The 22592-nt window shown below is 34.9% G+C and overlaps 1 protein-coding gene across 1 annotated transcript in view; it reads right to left on the bottom strand.

Annotated features, from left to right (window-relative positions):
* The window catches only part of LOC6031831 (zinc finger and BTB domain-containing protein 17), a 54960-nt gene that overhangs the window by 7565 nt on the left and 24803 nt on the right, over positions 1–22592 (bottom strand). Inside the window, exon 2 of the mRNA XM_001842482.2 lies at positions 3428–3898. Coding sequence (XP_001842534.2) covers positions 3428–3858 — 431 coding nt within the window. The 5' untranslated portion in view covers positions 3859–3898. The remainder of the gene's footprint in view (positions 1–3427; positions 3899–22592) is intronic.

Below are 22592 nucleotides of genomic sequence, written 5' to 3'. Positions count from 1 at the left end.
AAAAACGGGTTTTTTTGTGGTTTTTGTCAATTTCTATATGACAGATTTGGTTTTTCAGTCTCGTAAATATTTATACCGGAAAGCTCGTCCAATTTCCCTTAACCCTCTCACGCCCATGGTTACTCCAGAGCACCACTAATTTTTGTCTTCAAAATTAAATTTATCTACAACCATGCATTTTTTTAACCTGGTTCAACCGGTATTAGTTTGTACAGAATGTTAACTTATCACCATTAAAATTTCATCCAATTTGGCCCAATCAGTTACGAGTAATGAAGAAAAACGTAATAAATCTCGATTATGCTCTGGGCGGGAAGGGGTTAAGTTTGCCTTTGACAGCATTTCAATTGGATGTAAGGGCTTACAGATATAAGCTTAACTGCATTGCTAATAACTGAAAATAGATTTTTTTTCAGTGTGGTAGAAACTAGGATAGTAAATTTGCTTACGTAAATATAAAAACGATATAAACCAAAAAGCTGTCAAAGTCAAACTTATGGGAATTTGGACGAGCTTTCCGGTAAAACTATTTACAAGACTGAAAAACCAAGTCTGTCATATAGAAATTGCCAAAAACCACAAAAAAACGTTTTTTCAACATTTTTATTTTTAAAACCGCTGTATCTTCCCAAGGATTGGACATAGGACAATGGTCAATATGGAGACTTTTATGTAAAATTGTCAGGAGAATCGATTCCCACTACTGGTTTAAAAAAATTTTGACGTTTAGACCACTTTTCAAAAAAACAGTTTTAGTAAATGATGTTTGTATTTTTTTAGGAGAGGCATACCATCCTGCATTTTTCGCCAGTCTTTTAGTAGCATTTTAGGCTATTTCCTCAAAAATTTTGAACGAAAAAAAATCGTGACATCAGCATTAAATTTAAGTTTTAGGCTTAAAAATCAAAAAATCTCATAGATGTGGCGTGTATTTTTGTTTCAGTGTATTTTTTTCAGAAAGCCCGTCCGATTTCCTACAAGTTTGTCTTTGACCACTTTTGGATACGACGCAATGGCTTCGAGATACAGTAATTTTTAAATTGTAAAATTCAAATATATTTAAATACCTTACGCCCTTCTCAAATGTTATTTTCGAGTACTATTGGCTCCATATACACAAAAATGGCTTATATATGCCCAGGATAACATGTCTACAAAGTTTCATTGAAATCGGAGAGAGTCGGGTACAAAAGTACCAGAAAAATTCCTGATTTGAGCTGGAATTGCTCTATAGGTTTTTTATTTCCCTCTGGTTTTCTTCATTTGGAGCAAAAAATAAAATCCGTCTATTTAATTTCAAGATACGGTCCGGTACGGAGAACGGAAGGATCACGGACAAGAAAAGATGGACATTCTTTTCGTGGCCTTAACCTTACATTCTTAAATTCTTAAATTCTTAAATTCTTAAATTCTTAAATTCCTAAATTCTTAAATTCTTAAATTCTTAAATTCTTAAATTCTTAAATTCTTAAATTCTTAAATTCTTAAATTCTTAAATTCTTAAATTCTTAAATTCTTAAATTCTTAAATTCTTAAATTCTTAAATTCTTAAATTCTTAAATTCTTAAATTCTTAAATTCTTAAATTCTTAAATTCTTAAATTCTTAAATTCTTAAATTCTTAAATTCTTAAATTCTTAAATTTAAATTCTTAAATTCTTAAATTCTTAAATTCTTAAATTCTTAAATTCTTAAATTCTTAAATTCTTAAATTCTTAAATTCTTAAATTCTTAAATTCTTAAATTCTTAAATTCTTAAATTCTTAAATTCTTAAATTCTTAAATTCTTAAATTCTTAAATTCTTAAATTCTTAAATTCTTAAATTCTTAAATTCTTAAATTCTTAAATTCTTAAATTCTTAAATTCTTAAATTCTTAAATTCTTAAATTCTTAAATTCTTAAATTCTTAAATTCTTAAATTCTTAAATTCTTAAATTCTTAAATTCTTAAATTCTTAAATTCTTAAATTCTTAAATTCTTAAATTCCTAAATTCTTCAATTCTTCAATTCTTCAATTCTTAAATTCTTAAATTCTTAAATTCTTAAATTCTTAAATTCTTAAATTCTTAAATTCTTAAATTCTCAAATTCTTCAATTCTTCAATTCTTAAATTCTTCAATTCTTCAATTCTTACATTCTTAAATTCTTAAATTCCTAAATTCCTAAATTCCTAAATTCCTATATTCCTAAATTCCTAAATTCCTAAATTCCTAAATTCTTAAATTCTTAAGAAGATTCTTGTGATATTTTCTCACAAGGTGACGTAAACGACATATTTATAAGTACTGCTCTGTGATCTTCTCGATATGAACAAATAATGCCTAAAATCCTAAATTCTTAAATTCTTAAGAAGATTCTTTTGAGATTTTCTCACAATGTGACGTAAACGACAAATAATCATAAATCAAAATTAATTTTATTAACGTTCATATCTACAAGCTGTGAACGTGATTTTTTTTTTCCATACACATTCGAATGGGACAAATTCATTTAAAAAAAAATCAAAAATAATTACCCATTAGAGCATTATTTGTTCATATCGAGAAGATCACAGAGCAGTACTTATACATATGTCGTTTACGTCACCTTGTGAGAAAATATCATGATTTTCATGAAATTTTATAAACAAATATTGTTTTTGAGCGTGCAAAATAAAAATATCCAAAATATGTGCTTTCCCGTTTGTAATCATAGTAGCCAATGTTTTATGGTAAAAACGCTTATATAGGTACTAAGAATTTTGAAAATCGGTCACTTTTTGTTCACTAAAATGCAAATATCTTGGCTTTGCACGGACATAAATTGAATGTTAAAAAAAGCAAAATCATCTCCGTAAAATTTCCTGTAAGCTGAATGCTTATGTTTTGGCTGCAAATTTTTTTGGCTCGTTTTGGGGAGTGATTTTTGATTTTTTTTTTTTAGATAAAGAATACCTTTTTTCCCCTTAAACGCCCTGCCATGCTAAAACACAAGCTTTTATGAACTATGTCTGTACAGGAATTTGTTCAGGGGAAATTAAACTATAATTTAAAGCCCAAGGCGACCAAATTTGAATAACTTTAGTATGATTGTTACGCGCGCAAGTTGTAAACCATTTTTGGGAATTTGTTGTTGTATGAAAACATTGTTCTTGACATCCTAATCTATCATTCTAGGGGTTAGCACCAAAGATTTGAAAACTTTTCATTTTTTTTTGGGCCGGCCTATTGTTCATGGATAGCCAAACATCTTGAGAGAAACATGCTGATCCATTAGTTGAGCCAATTAGGGCCCAAGTTTCCATTTTTGTGTTTGCTTAACCGAACAATGTTCACAAAGCTAACAACTGTCACACTTTCTTCACTCAACTGATCAAAATGTCTAAGACAAAACCACAACTTTGTTTCCCCTCTTGGCACGTGCCACCTTCTGTTCTCTGTCTCCTCACCTCAGGTGAACCTTCAGGGCGGACGGCTCAATGAACGCCTTATCGCACAGCCGGCAGACACTGGGACGCTCCCCGGTGTGAATCTTCTGGTGCCGTTGCAGATGATACGCCGTGTCCAACACCTTCCCACACACATCACACTTGTACTGTCTTTGCGCTTCTAGAGCGTCCTTATTACTAACGATGCCGCCACCACCTCCACCACTATCACTATCGACTTCACGGCCACTTCCGTCGTCGTCGTCGTCATTCGAAACTAACTTTGGCTTCACCGGACTGTCATCCAGGTCGATCTGGTGCATCTCGAGCAGCTGCTCTTCGTCGAGACCGTCGCCACCGCCGTCCTCTGCCGCGTTGTCCTCTTCTGCGGCGTACGTTTCACCGACTGGAAAGTAGAAATCGGGCTCCACCTTGATCTGCTCGGACTCCATTTTGGGGGACCTCCAGCAGTTTCCTGGTGTGGCACACTTCCTGCAAAAACATTTTTGGAGAAACAGAGAAAAAAGAGAGAGACTTGGTTAAACAAAACTTGCCTGTTTGACAAACATTCACATTGTATTTAGGTGAAAGACGACCGACGACGACGACTCTGCTACCTTGGCCAATCGGTCGAGATGACCTCGTGGTCGGTCGGCAGGTCGGACAATTGAGCAACACCCCTTCAGCCTCTAGCTCCACCAACCACCAAGAGTGTGTCTGGGGCAATCGTGGCGGTGGTGTGGTGCTTTGACATCAACCCACTTTTTTTTTGTTCGTTTGTTTCGCGCTGAATGTTGATCATTCCAATTAATATCTGGGCCATCGCGACCGAGGCCCAGGCGGGCGCGCGCTCTCTTGTGTGAGAGGAAGAGCGCGCCTGCTGAGTCAGCCAATCGCGTGGCGCGGAGAGAATGGTTTAGGAGAGAGGGCGAGAGGGCTGAGTCGGTGCAGGGCAGGGCTACGATTTAACAGAAATAACTTTATTTCAATTGACTGTCAATAAATATAACAAATATAATGATGGCGTCCAAATTTTACTAAAATTGGGTAGCAGAACTCGAATTTGATGAAACAAGAAAATAAAAAAATGGAAAAAATTGTTTATGATTCTATTATCCGAAGTCCGATGCAAACCTTTGGATAATCAAAACTTCGGATAATTGAGTCTGGTTTGTACTTAAAAATCTTTATTTTTTAAACGCATACCACGCTTGAAAAACATTTTGAACATAATTTCAAATTGATTACACAATCAAGACGAACATTTCAAATGGTCGTAATATTGAATGTTTGGCCCTTTTGAAATGTTAGTTTTCATTAAAAAAAACTCAAATATTCGGGGACTTAGAAAACTTTAACTTCTGTTTTTTTTAAATCGAAAAACTGCTAATATTTCGCTGTTATCAAACTTTCGGTGACCATATCTTGAAAATTCATAACTCGGAGGACACATTTTTGACGATACTTCTCTATGGCTGCAGGTTTTGATCCCCTAAAATATATAAACAAAATCTTGAAAATAAAAAAAAATAATTTTGGGAAATTGGGTTTTTGTGAAAAAAAAAACGGATTTTTTCACTGTACCATTTTTTTGAATAGTCATCATCAATACCTACTACATATTATGCCGAAAACACCAAATTGATCAGAAAATTCCTTCAAATGGTACAGATTTACAAAAATCTACGAACCATTTCTGTATAGACAGCTGCCAAAATTGGATGGAGACTATGGGTATGGGTGAACTAATTACTCAAAAAGATTTCTTTGGTCATAGTTAAGGCTACCAACTCTTGCTGAGCAAAAATCCGTACTCTTTGCCGATATGACACCATGGTACAACAAAAACTGCCAATGAATTATTTATATAAATTAAATTTAATAAATTTGAGAATTAAAAACATAAAACTGTGTCGTTTTTACAGCTAACAAATTTCACACGTTGCACGTTTAAAAGTATTCATAAAATAAACCGTGATTTGAATCAAATCATTATGTTCTTCAATGTTTTTTGTTAAACGTTTTAAAGTTTACAAAATGTCAAGTTTGCTTTAACGAATAATATCGTTCTTAGTATTTTCACGAACACTTTTCCAGAGTTTTTTTTTATTGAAAAGGTCCTATAACATTTGAAACACAGCAGTTTATAGGACCTATAAAAAAACTCTAGATTTGTTAATTAAAATGTTCAAATGTTTTCACAAGTTTTAGAAAGCCTTTGGAAATGGATAAATATTGTAAGGAATTTCTAAAAGAACAATTCTAGAGTTTTTTTTAAGGGTCCTATCAACATATGAAAGACAATAGTTCAAAAACTCAAGAATTATTGATAATCGAGTTTGAATTGAGGGAACCCAGGAAAACTCTCCCTTTTTAAATCAAACTCACAGAAAAATAAAAATTTCTACACACAAAAAAATATTTCCGAAAGTTACATCATTTATGATGTAACACTTTTGCACGTCATTAAACATTTAAATTTAAATGCAATTTGATTTAAATTTTCAACAAATTATACGTAAAAACATGATTTTACGTGTGATTCAACCGTTTACGTCGAATCTTACGTTAACATCAACTGAGTTTACATGTAATTCATTTTTTCATTGTCAAGTAAATTCACATATTTTTCTGTGTAGTTAAAAAAAGCTTCGACCAAATCAAAAAAGCAATTCAATGATTAAAAAGTTGTTAAAATTCCGTACAAATCCGTATTATGCGTAAAATTCCCTACAAAAATTCCGGCCTGTTAAAAATCCGCGAAGAGGTTCGAAAATCCGTATGGTAAGGATAAAATCCGTACAGTTGGTAGCCTTAGTCATAGGGAAGAACCCTATAAAGTTTGAGCCAAATAAAAAAAAATACAATTGCTCATGAGAAAATCAAAAATTTCTAAATTCTACCAAAGGGTGGCGTTAAATGTGTCGGATTATTGTCAAGTGTTATGTACAATTTTATGACAAACGACTATGTCGAAGACCGCAAAACGATTTGAGTTAATCCTGACGATTTATTAGCGATTTAAAGAAGGCGTTTTTGCATGAAAATTTGTTTTCATCACATTTAACGATCAGTAGCGACCCTTAAACCCTGGGTGCAGAATAGCGGTACGCAACGCGGCCTTCATTTAGAACTGTCAAAGCGGAACCAATTTATGTTTTCAAAGTGATACCAAGACGTGGCGAGTATTGTAATTGACCTATAATTTATTTTGTCAGGAATAAAAAAAAAAGCCGAGGGCGTCGAGCTTTTGAGGTATTCGAAGTCACCAAATTTTAAGAAGAGGATTGAAGTCAAGATTGGCATAATTTGTAGTTGATGATAATTCGTCGCTAACATTAAAAAAACAAGCATCCATTCGCTTGTGTGTAAAATATATAATAAAACGAAAAGTACAACATGGATGAAGAACATTTAGCTAAACCACTTAATTGTAAAAGAAATGTAATTATTACAAGAATGTTCAATAAAGATACATTTGGAGCCTAACATTTCAAAAGGGCACATAACTTTTGTAAACAATAGTGCATCCCTTTCACTCAAATGACAGTTTACACAAGGTGTGAAAGGGGCACACTCTTGGTTAAAAAAGTTATGTGCCCTAATGAAATGGCAAGCACGATTTAATTTAAAAAGGGGTATTCCTAAAGTCGTTTTTTATTGTCACTCTACTATACATGGGTTTTTGGATTTCAACATGAAATTTAAGCATTTGTTCTCAGCAGCATTTGATCTTTGAAGCAGTGATCGCGGAATTTGTAATACAAGATGGCAGCCAATATGACGGATATGACATTTTGAGAAAATGTATATGGGGTCGCTAGATTTCGTATTTCATTTTAAAAACAAGCAATTTTTTTCAAGTTTAGATTATCATATGTTCTTTTAAAACCTTGGGAAAATCAAAACAGCGTTTGATTCAGGCTTCGGATAATCAAGTCTGGACTATATTACCTATTTTCGATTTTTGAAAGAGTTTCTTTAAGATTTGCTTCTTCTATATCAATTTTCCTGTTATGCCCAGATTTACAAAAAAATAATCCAAATCTTAAATGATCAAAAAGGCAGATTAAATAAATAGTTCATACAGCTATTGTCAAAGTCTTACACAGCATGTTTTAAAGAACAAACATATTAGAAAAAATAGTCAGCGCTACTTTTACAAGTGTCTTGGTAAATGATGTGATGTGAGTAACTGACACTTAATCTCATCAAAATATGCAAAAGAAGACAAGAAAAAACTTATGTAGAAAATCGCATTAAAACTCATTAAAACAACTCAACCCCTAATTAGTCAAATTTTAATGGTTGATTGTCTATAACTAGGGCTAGTGATTATTCACGGCGAAAAAAAATGAAATTACGCGGCATGCCAATTTCAAAACATTGGAATTTCACGGCAATTTCGCGGTACTCAAAAATCTGCCTAACATTAACGCAAAATTGTGTTATTTAAGAGTAGTTGTGTACAGGAAAGTTAGTGAAAAGGGAATTCAGTTCGCCACCTTTGTTTCGTTTCGTTTTCGTTTTACGGAGCATGGTGGGGGACGCGGCCTCAAGTCAGTCCAAGTCCGGTTTCTTGTGGAAAAAAGGGTAGTGGCCGAACTAGTATTGCATACCAAATGTACACCACCGGAAGATATAGGGGATCGGGAGGGAGGAGGTGAAAGAAAATTAGTGTTGGTGTGAGTAGTAAGAACTTGGATGACTTGAGCAGTTACGGTAATCTAAGTTTAACACTGAATAAAGAAAATCTGAAATTGTGATTCAAAGTAAGAAGGCCCGGAATAAATTAAATTATTAGTTAATTAAATAAGAAAATGTAACTAATCGGAGGTCTATACAAAGGAAACCTATGATGTATTCCAAATTTAAAGGAAATAAAAAATACTAGAGAAAAAAAGATGAAAACTAACTGCCAACCTGTCACGTCCGTCAATAGTCTTGTCGTACATTACAACTAGAAACAGATCTGCCAATGAAATGTTACACTTCGTTCAAATCAACTAATCATTTCAGTCCAATTATTCATCGACGGAAAATTATCTAACTTTAATCAACAACCTAAACTAAACTGTCTGAAAGTAAATTTAATCTTAAATCCCCGAATGTTTTTATTGTAACGCCAAATAAGGTAAAGGATCTTGTTTTTAAACCAGTCTTGCCGCTTCCAAAAACAAATAAACATAAATGAATAGTTCATAAGTTGAACACTAGTAATTAAGACGACTATTTCATGCCTTTCATTTCATTAGGGCATAGAGCTTTGCAAACAAGAGTGCATCTCTATTATACCTTATGTAAACTGTCATTTGAGTGAAGGAGACACACTCCTGCGCCCATGCGCCCTTTTGAAATGTTAGGCTCCATTTGATCGTCAAGGCTCCAGTAGACCCTCGATTCGCAACAATGGTCGATACAACCATAATCCGAAAACCGTTAGTTCAACAGGTTAACGAATTTTGTCCGATATCATCGCACTATTGATTGACCGAGACTCTATGGAAATTTTGACATATCAAAATGCTACGTAATAATAATTTTTTTAAATAAATTTCAAAATCTATTCTATCCTACAATGCCTAGAAGAGGCCTCTGTTTCTGTTGTGAGTAAGCGCTGGTTTCAGAGTTCATTATTCAATTTAAAAGGGGAAGGAGACGACTAATTTGCTTCATGAACTCCTACTCGGCCTTGGGACCACCTCTTAAGACACTGATGGCTCCTAGCTAGGAATTAAACCTAGACACAGCGTCGAGGCCCGCTTCGCATGGCAAAAATGTTGGCTGGGGGGAAGTGATATTATCACGAAATTATATTTTAAAGCCAACATTGCTAACGTCGTCGAGGTCCTTACTCATGCCCAAGGTAATTCAGTTCGCCACTGTAGGGAATGAGCAGTGTTAATGTGAAATAAAGGAAACCGAAAATGATTAGGAAATGGTAAATGCTAAATAATTAAATAAAGTTCGACTTTTTGTTTGGTCAAACCTTCTTTACTCAAATTTGGGTAGAATGCCTAGAAGAATGAGTTGCGTTTCAAAAGAATTACATTAAACTTTTGAATGAGTTGTCGCGTTTCAGCGTGCATGGTTGAATTTTGACAGCTGCTTGCTCGAGAATGACAGTCATTTGACGAACGCGAAAAGAGTAGGATGTGCGCGAGAATTCGAGGTGGATTTTGAAAAAAAAAATTGTTTTGTTTTGTTCCGTCACCACAGCCACCTTTGTTAAAATTAAATCCAGATCATTTTCGAGAATTTTTGGGGTTGAACGTACAAGAAGAACGAAAAAACAGTCAAAAATTGTCTAAAAAAACTGAAATCAAAAAAATGCATCAAGCGACAAAACGAGTTGAGCACAACCCTGCCCTGCTTTGGCTCAATGTTTTCAAAGAGAGTGATAGTGTGAGAGCGAGATCGAGAGAATGCTCTCTTGCGACAACAACATGCACACGAGGTTTATTGAAAATAGGGCAAGAGCGCGCGCACGCTTTCGAGAGTTTGTGATTTGTAAGCCAAAAAGTACACAAACAGAAAACACATATTTCGCAGTGTCAGTCACAGATGTTTGTAATTTAATCGCATTAGAAAAGAGAACAAGAGAGAGAAAGAGAGAGCGTGCGAGAGAGAATGTGCACGAAATGCGAAAGAGAGTGTGGCGATCTGGCCTCTAATGCCGCCGCCTTAAGAGCACACTACTATCCTACTAAAACGAATAATAATCGGCTCGAAATTCGAGAAACGAGACGAACACGATCTCGCTGCTGCTGCAATGCAACTTGTGAAGGGTTTTTTTTCGCTTCATTTTCAGTTATTTCTACTTCTTTAAATTGTGTGTGGAAATTATGCTTTGGTTTCGTTTCGAAATCTCTTCTCCTCTCCTCTCGCTCTCTCTTCAATCAACTCTTAGTGCGATGGATGTAACGCTGCGCGCGCACGCCAAGTGTTTTTGGGGTCCATTCATTGGTGAGCTGAGAGACACATTTGTGAAATTTGTGAACGTGTGCCTGATCTCATGGTTGACCCATTCATCTGATTCGGGTTAGTAGTTCATGGCCTGATTAGTGAGCGGTTTTATTTTTCCGGGTGTGAGGCGTGGATTATCTTAATGAAACCAGATGGATTATGAAAGTTCTGACTGTATGAAAACTTGAATTTTGTGGTTTGTGAGAGAAACATTTATAAGCAGTTCTCTAGGATTTCGGTCATTCGATTTTTTTTGTATTTTTTAATCCGGCTGAAACTTTTTTTGTGCCTTCGGTATGCCCAAAGAAGCCATTTTGCATCATTAGTTTATCCATATAATTTTCAATACAAATTTGGCAGCGGTCCATCACAGAAAAAAATATTTCTGTAAATTTACATTATTTATCATGTACCAAAAGGTATCATGATAAATGATGTATATTAACATTAGTTTCATTGGAAATTTACATTAAATTCATTGGAAACTTACATTAGTTTTGAAAATTTACATTAGTTTTGAAAATTTACATTAGTTTTGAAAATTTACATTAGTTTTGGAAATTTACATTAGTTCAAATCAACTAATTCTGATTGGCTAATGGGAATGAGAAGCTCGTCTTGGAATGCAGTAGGAAAAGGATGTGGCCTATGTTCTATTTTAAAATGAGTGAAACGAGGAGCAAAAGGAAATTATGATTTTAAAAAGTTGTTTCACAGGTAGGGGACGCTTTCTCGTCGACGGCCAAGTGGAATAACGCTGGACTGGAATCGAACGGACGACGGGTAGAATGTTCGGTGTTACGCTACCCGCTGCCGACTGAGCCATCTTCGCATTTTATAAACGAGCGGCTAAAGCATCAACTTGTTCAGGGCGAGGCTCAGGCAGTGGGCCAGCGAAATATGAGAGCGATAGAAAGAGAACCAAATATTACTATTTTTAGTTCGGGTAGTTTTGAAGTTAACGTTTGGCAGAAATACATTGGATATATGATTTACATTAAATAGGAATTTACAGGAAGCCGAACACGGGTAGAAATTCATCAGATTTGAGTTTCCATGCTCAACGTTTCCATTAGATTCATGGTTTACATTAGATTTAGCTTTACATTGGAGTAATTTCCATGACTTTTTACTCTTTACATTATATTTCAACATTACATTGAGTGAGTTTACATGAGATACAGTAATTACGTGCTGTGTAAATTTACATATTTTTTTCCGTGCATACAAAAACTAACCTAATCCACCTATGTCGTTGGAGCCTTCCTCTCTTATTACCAACAATGGCTGATATGATGGAATTGTACAAAAATTTCATCTATTTTTTAGATCCGGCATAAAAAAGTACATAAATATTCCTCGAGACAGGGTTGCCAGATCATCAATATTTTGGACTCGTTGGAAATGTCTTTTGATAACCTAACCAACGATGGGTCGGATGGTGGATCCGGACATAGTTTACATACATTTAAGTGAGACCCGGCATCCAAAAAGTACATCAATATCACTTAAGTGGACATATCTCGAGACAGGGTTGCCAGATCTTCAATGTTTTGAAAACACATTTTTATACATAACTTTTGAACTACTTATCGAAACTTCAATCTGTATAAAACTCGATCTATGGGACCCTAAACCAAGTCGAATGCAACAGGTTCAGTTCAAATCGGTTCAGCCAGTGCCAAGAAACATGAGCTAGTTTGTTGGTCACATACATACATACACACACACATACACACAGACATTTGTTCAGTTGTTGATTCTCATTCGATATGTATACATGTAGGTGGGTCTACGACGTTTCTATACAAATTTCATTTTTAGAGCAGGATTATAGCCTTACCTCAGTGAGGAAGGCAAAATGATGTATGAATATTCAAAAATCTGTATCTTTTGAAGGAATTTTTTGATCGATTTGGTGTCTTCGGCAAAGTTGTAGGTATGGATACGGACTACACTGGAAAAAAATGATACACGGTAAAAAAAAAATGGTGATTTTTTTATTTTTTTTTTATTTTTTGATATGTTTTAGAGGACATTAAATGCCAACTTTTCAGAAATTTCCAGGTTGTGCAAAAAATCATTGAGCGAGTTATGAATTTTTGAATCAATACTGATTTTTTAAAAAAATCGAAATATCGGTCGCAAAAATTTTTCAACTTCATTTTTCGATGTAAAATCAAACTTGCAATCAAAAAGTACTGTAATGAAATTTTGATAAAGTGCACCGTTTTCAGGTTAAATCCATATTTAGGTGACTTTTTTGAAAATAGTCGCAGTTTTTAATGTTTTCAAATTAGTGCACATGTTTGCCCACCTTTGACATTTTTTTTTGAATAGCTGAAAAAATTCTCTATATTTTGCTTTTTTGAACTTTGTTGATTCAGCCCTTAGTTGCTGAGATATTGCCATGCAAGTGTTTAAAAACAGGAAAATTGATGTTTTCTAAGTCTCACCCTAACAACCCACCATTTTCTAATGTCGATATCTCAGCAACTAATGGTCCGATTTACAATATTAAAATATGAAAATTTCTTGAAATTTTCTGATCTTTTCGAAAAAAAATTATTTCAAGATTTTTAAACCATGACTAACATTGAATAGAATATTTAGCCCTTTTGAAATGTAAGTCTTGATTTAAAAAAAATAAAATATTGTTTTCGAAAAGATCGGAAAATTTCACGAAGGTTTCATATTTTAACATTGTAAATCGGACCATTAGTTGCTGAGATATCGATGTTAGACAATGGTGGGTCGTTTGGGTGATACTTGGAAAACATCAATTTACTTGTTTTTAAACCTTTGCATGGCAATTTCTCAGCAACTAAGGGTCGTATCAAAATAGTTCAGAATCGCAAAATATATATAATTTTCTCAGCTTTTCAAAAATATTTTTTCATAAGTGGACAAACATGTGCACTAATTATAAAAAAATTAAAAACATCGACTATTTAAAAAAAAAGTCACCTAAAAATGGATTTATGTTGAAAACGGTGCACTTTAACAAAATTTCACTGCAGTACTTTTTGATTGCAAATTTGACTTTACATCGAAAAATAATGTTGAAAAATTTTTGCGACCAATTTTTCGATTTTTCGAAAAATTAGTATTGATTCAAAATTCACAACTCGCTCAAAGATTTTTTGCACAACCTGGAAATTTCTGAAAAGTTAGCATTTGATGTCCTCTAAAACATATAAAAATAAAATAAAATAATAATAGTGTTTTTTTGCAAATCAAGTTTTAGTGACAAAAAGTTTAATAAAAAATCATAATGATGCAAAATGGCTTCTTTGGGCAGACCGAATGCACCACAAAAGTTTAATTCGAATTAAAAAAAAAAATACAAAAATTAAAATTCTAAAAAAGACCGATTTTGTAGAGAATTGCTCAATACTAAAAATTTAAACAAGAAAAACATAAAACAAGAGACGTTAAGTTTTTCGTAAGAAAAAAAAAGTTGCTCAAATAAAAAAAATAGCGGCGTTAGAGGGTTAACGGTTTTTAAAGTCTGAAATTTAAGCTTAGTCAAAAACGAAAAAGTTTATCAAAATTATTTCAAGTTCATGCTAAATTTTGAAATTATTGAAGTAAATTCTACCACAAAACGGTATATTCGTCTTTGACGTCGTCTGACAATCTCAATTTTAACACTCTTCTTAAAATTTGTTGACTTCGAATACCTCAAAAACTCGACGCTCTCGACTTTTTAATTCTTGACAAAATAAATTATAGATCGATTACAATACTTGCCACTTCTAGGTATCATTTTTCAAACAGTAAATTGGTTCCGCTTTGACAGTTCTAAATTGAGGCCGCTTTGCGGACCACTATTCTGCACCCAGGTTAATATCTACAACCTCTAATTAGTGTTACGCTTATTAAAAAAATAAATTTAGAATATTCAAAATTGGAAAAGAAAAAAAAACAAAAGACGTTAGGGTTTTCTTATAGTCCAGACTCGATTATACCAAGGCCTTGGCAAAATGTAGATTTTTTCGTTGTCTTTTTTATTGTTAAGCATTAGTATGACCCCTATACTGCCCCTGATCGCATAAATGTCCCGTATGCATTTTCATCGATTTCGAGTTTTTGATGCAGTTTGGTTCAAAATCGTGTGCTCTTCCAAAAGAGCCTATAACATCCAGTACTTTGTTCTAGAAATCAGGAGAAAATCCAGTTTTTTCACGAAAACTTTACACGTAGCCTTATGTATAGGACAAACTTCAAATGCGTTTTTCTCTGCTTGCTGTTTTTGTATATGGGACATTTATGCGAACATGGGCAGTATAACTACTCTTAAATGATTTATAATTTTTAAATCCAAGATGGCAGCCAAAATGTTGGTACAACAAAAGTTACTAAAAATAAATTATTGAACTAAAACTGCAAAAATCTTAAACAACAGTTTGAGTAGTAATTACAAAAATAGACGTTCTAAAAAGGTTAAATCCCCCAGACCCCATTCATGACCCAGAAAGTTATAAATCCTGACAAAAACGGAACCGAACGACGAAACGTCTGTGAAAAAGAAAGTGTGACACAGTCTGCATCTCTCTGCCTGACTGAAAGGAGATCACTGCGGCCGACAGATCAATCGTTTGTTCGGCATTTCTCCCTCCACATCCCACACACATCGACCATCTCGACATCGATTGTGTACTGCGGGCAGGAGACGAAAGAGAGTTCGCCAAAGTTCGCCAAGCCCCCAACTCAACCAGAAATGGCTGAAAATGATGCCCCCTAAAGGGAAAAAAAAACTAGTACGGCACGTGACGACGACGACGACGGTCCTTGGACTCGAAAGGCCAAAACCATTTCAAAACTATAATAAAAATGAGTGACATTGACACACACACCGAGACTCGGAGCGCGGTTATTGGGTCAAAGCTTGAAGAAGTGAACGCGCCAGCCACCACCAACGAGGTGTAAAATGGGCTGCCAAGTGTCCCCGACCTACTTCGAGGGAGTAGGGGCGGGAATTGGGGGCCACACGTCGTCGTCATCATAGTCGGCTTTGATGATGCACCTTGAGAATCATTTTTGTTGACGTTTTGGCCTCTTTTTTGAGCGTTGAGGCTTATCTCTCGTCGACTCCGCGTTGAGGCTGGCTGCCACATGCAGTGCAGATCATTGACCTTCTCTCTAGCGGCCGGCCAGCAGCCATCCGGACCTCGTGGCATCGTGACTCGCTCTTTTTCTCAGTCGAGTTCTTCTTGGGGCTTTGAATGCAAATAAACAGCGTGAAAGCCCCAGACGAAATCGGTAGGAAAAAAAAAGTCGCGGATTAATCCACCTGTGAGGGATGCTGAATACTTTTCTCAAATACAAACTTTTGGTCGATTCAAATGCCAATATGCGGCTTCAATTTCAATACATTTGAGAGTACCTAATTTCGATGTATTTTCCCCCCCAAAAAAAGTGAATCAACCGCGAAACTGCCTCAGTTGCAATGGCCATTCGCTGGTGGCTGGTTCGTTCGTGACCCCCTTCTTCTGCTCGAGGGGGCAAACGTACACAGCACAGGCAGCTCAAAAGCTCTGATGGTGGTGAAAGAAAGAAGGCACAGAAAACCGGCCCAATAAATTGCTGCTGGGCCCCCGAAGGGCACGAGACCCCAATAATTGGCCCCGTGTCCCTAAAAACAAAAAAAAGTAAGCAAGCAAGCAAGCTCTCTTGGTGCTGCTGACGATGCATGGTGGTGGTGCTGGTGGGGGAAAGATGTCAACTTTCACTCCAATTTCTCGAGACGAGCCTTCCTCGTTTTATCTAGAGTCGCACTCTCTCTCTCTCTATTTTCTCCATTCGCTTAAGGAGATATCGTTTGTTAAATTTAATAAGCAATGGGTAACATTGGTGATCGATTACAGAGGTTTTCTTTTTTGGAATCCATATCTCAAGTAGTGATGATACATACAAGTTAATCTGTCAAATTTGATAGTTTTTGTATTAGCTTAAATTAAACCTTTTTAAAAGCTGTTTTAAGGGCATGAAAATAGTAAACATTTTTAACTTACAGTCATCCCACAAATTCGGAACACCCACAAAATCGTAACACTTTTGTGATAATTTGTCAGTAGAATGCCAAATGCAGCTTTTCTCTCGACCCTACTATTTTTAGGACCTTTATTTGGACATTCTGCTTGCTATTTCACTAGTTAAAGTAACACTTTTTGAACAAAAAACTTCATTTCAAGACTATTTTATACTGAGCAGCAAAACACTGCCTCCATGATTGTGGAATGGTGATGTCTCCCACAATTGAGGAACACCTGAATTTAACTGATATTTTCACAAAAAAAGTTATCAGACCATGGATAAAACATCACTAAGCTTGAGTTTCACTGGTTTCAGTGTGTGAAGACATTATTTTGTTACAAATATGGACCCCTGGAGAGATCCAATGTTTGTTTACATCCGTAAGAAAAAAGTGTTCCAAATTTGTGGATTTCAAGGGTCAAAGTTTTGCATTTGCCATTTTGCATCAATACTTTGTTCATATAATTTTCGATTTGGTTTGCAAAAAAACACTAATTTTAATTTTTTTTTATTTTTTTATATGTTTTAGAGGACATCAAATGCCAACTTTTCAGAAATTTGTGCAAAAAATCTTTTACCGAGTTATGAATTTTTTAACCAATAATGATTTTTTTCAAAAAATTAAAATATTGGTCGCAAAAATTTTTCAACTTCATTTTTCGATTTAAAATCAAATTTGCAATCAAAAAGTACTTCAGTGAAATTTTGATAAAGTGCGCCGTTTTCAAGTTGAATCCATTTTTAGGTAACTTTTTTGAAAATAGTCGCAGTTTTTCATTTTATAAAATTAGTGCCCATCCCAAGTAACCACAAGCACAAAATTGAAGTATTTATTCAGTACTAAATCAGCACTCGAATGTTTTGAAGTAGTAAATAAGCTTTGCGAATGCCTCAAAGTACCAAAATTTTGCAGCATTACAACTGGCATCAAATCACCATTTACGACCTTGAAAATGTGCTTCAAAGCATTTGATGTTTATCAACAAAGTAACCCATCCATACGGGAAACATTTCAGCCAGTCACGCTCTTATTGACTTTTATCCTTCTCCCATTATACTGTTCCAATAAGCGTGCGGGCTAAGGCGCATTTCCCCCAGTGTGCACCAGTTTTATTTTTGCGTGAACTGGGTTCAATTCCCGCTGACTGAAGTGTTTTTTTTTTGTTTATTTTTTTTTTTTGTGGAAACTGCAGCCTGTAATAAAGCCAAATTTTTCAAAACATATGCCCATAGCACAAAGGACATTATCAAAAGTTCTCTGGTAAATTGAATGACTTTTCTCGCAACAAAAAGCTGCTTTCCGGAAGTCTGATACACTTTGCAAAATTTTGCCAACCGTGGACCAAGCACTCCTCGAAAAAAAAAATTACGTTAGCCGTTAGCCATTACTTTTCCCTATTAACCCCAAGCCTTCCGTAATTGATTTTACTGTACTTGACTGGATGGCCGCAATTTGCTGAGTGACTCGTCAATAATTTTCGTCCAACAAAATGACAACGGGGTTTTCTCATGAACCAGAAACTCGAAACAGCAGAATGAAAGTCTTCCTTAATGTTCGATGCATCAACCACATCGATTAAAACTTTCAAAACAAACACTCATTTCAGAATACATCAGTTGGCTGGCGCGCATCCTGGAGATCGACGAGAAAAATGCAAGAATAACATCAATGTGTCACACTCACACATGAAACGCAACAGGAGAAAAAAAAACAAGGGAGGCCCACCACCAAGTGTGTGGAGCAGCTAGCTGTCCTTTTTTTCCCCCAGCCTTGACGTCGATAAAGCAGTTTTTTTTTTGTTCGAGCTTTCGGTGAGGCATTAAATCGGCATCACTGTGCGCCACTTGAAATATTTCTCAAGGGAAAAGTGCTGATTTAATGTTTTGAAGCATTATTTGCTGGTATTAAATGCCAATATAATGCTGATTTAAAGCCGCTATTTAGTGCCTCGCGGTTACTTGGGATGTTAGCCCACTTTTGAAAAAACAATAATTTGAAAAGCTGAGAAAATTCTTTATATTTTGCTTTTTTGAACTATGTTGATACGACTTTTAGTTGCTGAGATATTGCCATGCAAGTGTTTAAAAACAGGAAAATTGATGTTTTCTTAGTCTCAGCCAAACATTTCACCGTTTTCTAATGTCGATATCTCAGCAACGAATGGTCCGATTTACAATGTTAAACTATGAAACATTCGTGAAATTTTCCGATCTTTTCGAAAAAAATATATAAAGTTAATTAAAAAATCACCAATTTTTTATACCGTGTATCATGTTTTTTCCATATCTACAACTTTGGCGAAGACACCAAAAATTTGGCGATTTTGATTGAACTAGGAACAAGTCCATAAACTGGCAAACATACGAGAATTCCTCCTATATCTTGAAAGTCTTCGCTTCAAATTTCAGCCAATTTGGTCCATTCACCGTGGTGTAGGGGTAAGCGTGGTTGCATCTCACCCAGTCGGCTTGGGTTCGATCCCAGACGGTCCCGGTGGCATTTTTCGAGACGACTTCCGTCGGACGGGGAAGTAAATGTTGGCCCCGGTCTAACCTAAAAAGGGTTAGGTCGTTAGCTCAATCCAGGTGTAGGAGTCGTATCCCTGGGTCCTGCCTCGGTGGACTCGCTGGTAGGCAGTTGGTCTCACAATCCAAAGGTCGTCAGTTCCGAATCCCGGGGTGGATATAATCTAAGGTGTAAAAAGAGGTTTGCAACTGCCTCAACAATCAAGCCTTCAGACACCTAGTTTCGAGTAGGAATCTCGTAATCGAGAACGCCAAGGCAACGCTTTAGAGCGAATAATTTGATTCGATTTGGTCCGTTCAAACTTAAATTATCGTGGCACCCGCATATCCGGAGTTTTCTTTAATTGATGATCAAATTTGAATAATCCATGCTGTTGGTTGAAAAATAAATTTAACATAATTCGAAGAAATAAAATAAAATGGACTTTTAAAACCAATCCAGAAGAATAATTGTACTCGTTTGCGAAAATCGACTTTACTTGGTTTTTTATTAATTGGGTAAGACCAGTGGTTCAGATCGCAAGATTAAGTGTTAAATGTATTTTCCGAAAAAAGGTGATGTTTCGGAGCTGTGGTGTCTTCGGGAAAGTTGTTGCAATTGGAAAGAGGGAAATTTTGGTTTGGTTCAAAATCAGGGTGGTTCACGATAAGCGTGATTTTGAAAATCTAACCTTAAATATTTTTGGTTTTGTTTGTCTTCTAGAAAGTTGTTGGGCTCGCCAAACCATGCAACTTTGTCGAAGACAGCAAAATTTTATCTCGCAATCTACGCCTTCTTCTACGACCAAATTTAGATAAAACATCTGAGCAAACCTTCAAAAATCTTTTTTTTTTTTTGACGTAGCAATTAAGGGTTAAGTTTTAGAGATAAGTGATGTTCGAGGCACTTTTAGAGCTCTGAAAAACAAACATTTTTATTTTTTTTGTCAATTTGGTCAGGGTTCAAAGTTACAGCCATTTTAAGGTAAAAAAGATGTAAATTTAAAATTCAAATATCTGAAAAAGGCGCAGGCCAAATGTTAAGCGCCAGGTTGCATTCAAAAGAGGAGATCTAGCACTATAAACGCAAAAAAAAATCCAAAGGTATTTTTCTTTAAACTCGAGATATCTTTATTTGAAAATGTCTGATTTTCAAGGGAAAAGTGTATGGGACCTCCCTAACGAAATATGTTTTTCCATGTAATTTTACCCGATGAATCTGAATCTGCCCACAGAATTGAACTACAGTGTCTACAAATCGATTTTGGTCATATTTTGGGTTTCTATGATAGCACGGAACTTCATATCTCTATTTTGACTATCCTTCTTCCCGTCGCGAAATTCTCTATGTTGCTCTCTCATTCTTACATACACAATCAACCCCCATCAACAGAACGTAGTCACAAAACAAAATTTGTCAACGCAGTTTAACAGACCCTAGTGCATGGTCGGTTCCCAATCCCCTTTCTGCGTTCATCCATAGCGGGTTTCTGAGAAAACAAAAGAATCTTCGGCGAGTGTTCGTCAAAAGCTATGTTGACGATCGCTTGATGCAGGAATCCTCAAATGATAGTTTTTTTTTTCTATCACTCATTTACAACACTGCTCAGAATCCTGTTAATGGATATTCACCACTTTTGGTATTTTTTATTTAATTTTTATCTAATTTAATGTGGAATAAGTAAACACATTTTAAAAGGTAAATTTTTTTCTGACACAAAATCTGTTAACATCGCTACAAAGGTTGAACAAAATGGTCGGAACAGGCATTTTTTTGCCAAAATTCAAATAAGAATTTGGTCTCGTAAAACCTGAAAAATTTCTGACAGTCATGGATTATAATTTCTTACATGGTCACTAAAATGCCATTTCTCTTGGTCACTAAAATGCCATTTTTGAACTTCCGACTTTTCCAGAACCTCAAATAATAGGAATTTCTCACTCTAAAAAAGATAGCGAAAAGATGATTTAAAAAAAGATAACATTTCGCTCAGAAGAAAAATTCTTAAAAAGAAAATAATAACATTTACAAATTGCACTTGAGGCATGGAAGCACAAAAGGAGAAAATTAAAACAATCTAAAATAAATCAATAAAACTCAAAAATACATAACATTTTATGATAAACTTTGAACATTGCCAAACATTTAGTTTTTGTTTCTTGGTTTCAATAGGAAAAGAATTTTGAATTTTATCATAATTCTTTCCATGAAAAGCCTGAAGACAATTTCATTATTAAAAAAAATAAATATTGATGAGACCAAGCTAAAAAAAAGTTTCCTTATTCATTTTAATCTTTTCAATATTATTGCCATGAAAAAATACAGTCAATTAGAACTTTACCATTCATTTTACGAGAAATTTTTAAAAAGCTTGATTCTTTAAACATACAGCAATTCCATTCGAAAAGAGCATAAACCAAAAAAAAAGTTTTCCGATCGGGCCCAAAATTTGTCTGAAGGTTTCTTGCCTAACATAAGTAGACGCATATTTTTTGTTTGTTTTTGCCATTAGGGTGAGCTACGCCTCGCGCGGAAACCCTAATCTGACGAAAACGGGGAAAATTAACTTTTTTCACTGAAACTGCGATAGGGTAGAGTAGTCATCAATGAGACACGGGGAACAATGATAAAATGGCTCTCACAAGTCGTAGTTTCAACCAATCAGGCTCATATTTGGGGGAAAGGTGTGTCTACTAGATACACGTCTGCCATATAAGTGGCTTTGGTTATGGACGCTCCCTTGAAAAGTAATTCATAAATGTTTGATTATGGGGTGTAGAAGTAAATCATGGACAAAAAATACTTTTTCGCTCGTAGGCTGCCATTTACACCAAAACTAATATTTCTTCAAATTTCTTTCGACGTTCCATAGGGATTGAGTTGGGCTACAATGTCCTTTCATTAGATTTGGCCAAAATTTAGAATACACTCAGAATCCAGGACTGTCTCATTGTTCCCCACTCATTTCAGCCCATGGGTAACAATGAGACACTTTGATTTTTCTTAAATAAACTTTTCAAAATCGATGGAAATCTTTCAAAACATGAATTAAAAGTGATTTTTGGCATATTTATAGAGTTTAAACTTCATTTAACCAAAAATACAAAGTTATTTGGTATTAATATATGGATTTTACAAAATTTAAATACTTTTTAGTGTAACTTTTGTTATTAAAAGTTTCATGTTGGAAAAATTGCTCTAAAATGTTCAAGGCAAGTCACCTGCAATGGAACAATACAAAAACATGATGTTTTGCTAGACAAATGTTGATTTTCGTAGAGTGTCTCATTGTTCCCCAGCTGTCTCATTGTTCCTGCCAAGTGCGTCTACAATGAGACAGTTGAATAACTCTGGCTGTAGATGTCGGATCGATCTCATATTTTGGTCAATGATAGAACGCATTAAAAGAAAGATAATGCAACTAAAAGCTCATTAAGACATGCTGATGAAAAAATTAGAAAAATCGTTGAAAGTTGAAAACCAAAAGTGTCTCATTGATGACTACCCTACCCTACCTCGAAATTTTTGAGCGATAACCTTAAATTTTTTGGGTACTTAAATTATATTTGGTTATTTTATGTTATTTTCAAATGGAATAGCTGCATATTTGTAATTATCAAAATTTAAGAAGATGTTGGATTTATTTTAGCATTTTTACAAACATATATCAATGGA

Source organism: Culex quinquefasciatus, chromosome 2, assembly GCF_015732765.1.
Source record: "Culex quinquefasciatus strain JHB chromosome 2, VPISU_Cqui_1.0_pri_paternal, whole genome shotgun sequence".
Taxonomy (NCBI): Eukaryota; Metazoa; Arthropoda; class Insecta; order Diptera; family Culicidae; genus Culex; species Culex quinquefasciatus.
Note: the sequence above shows the minus strand (reverse complement) of the source record. Positions and strands in the feature narration are given on the sequence as shown.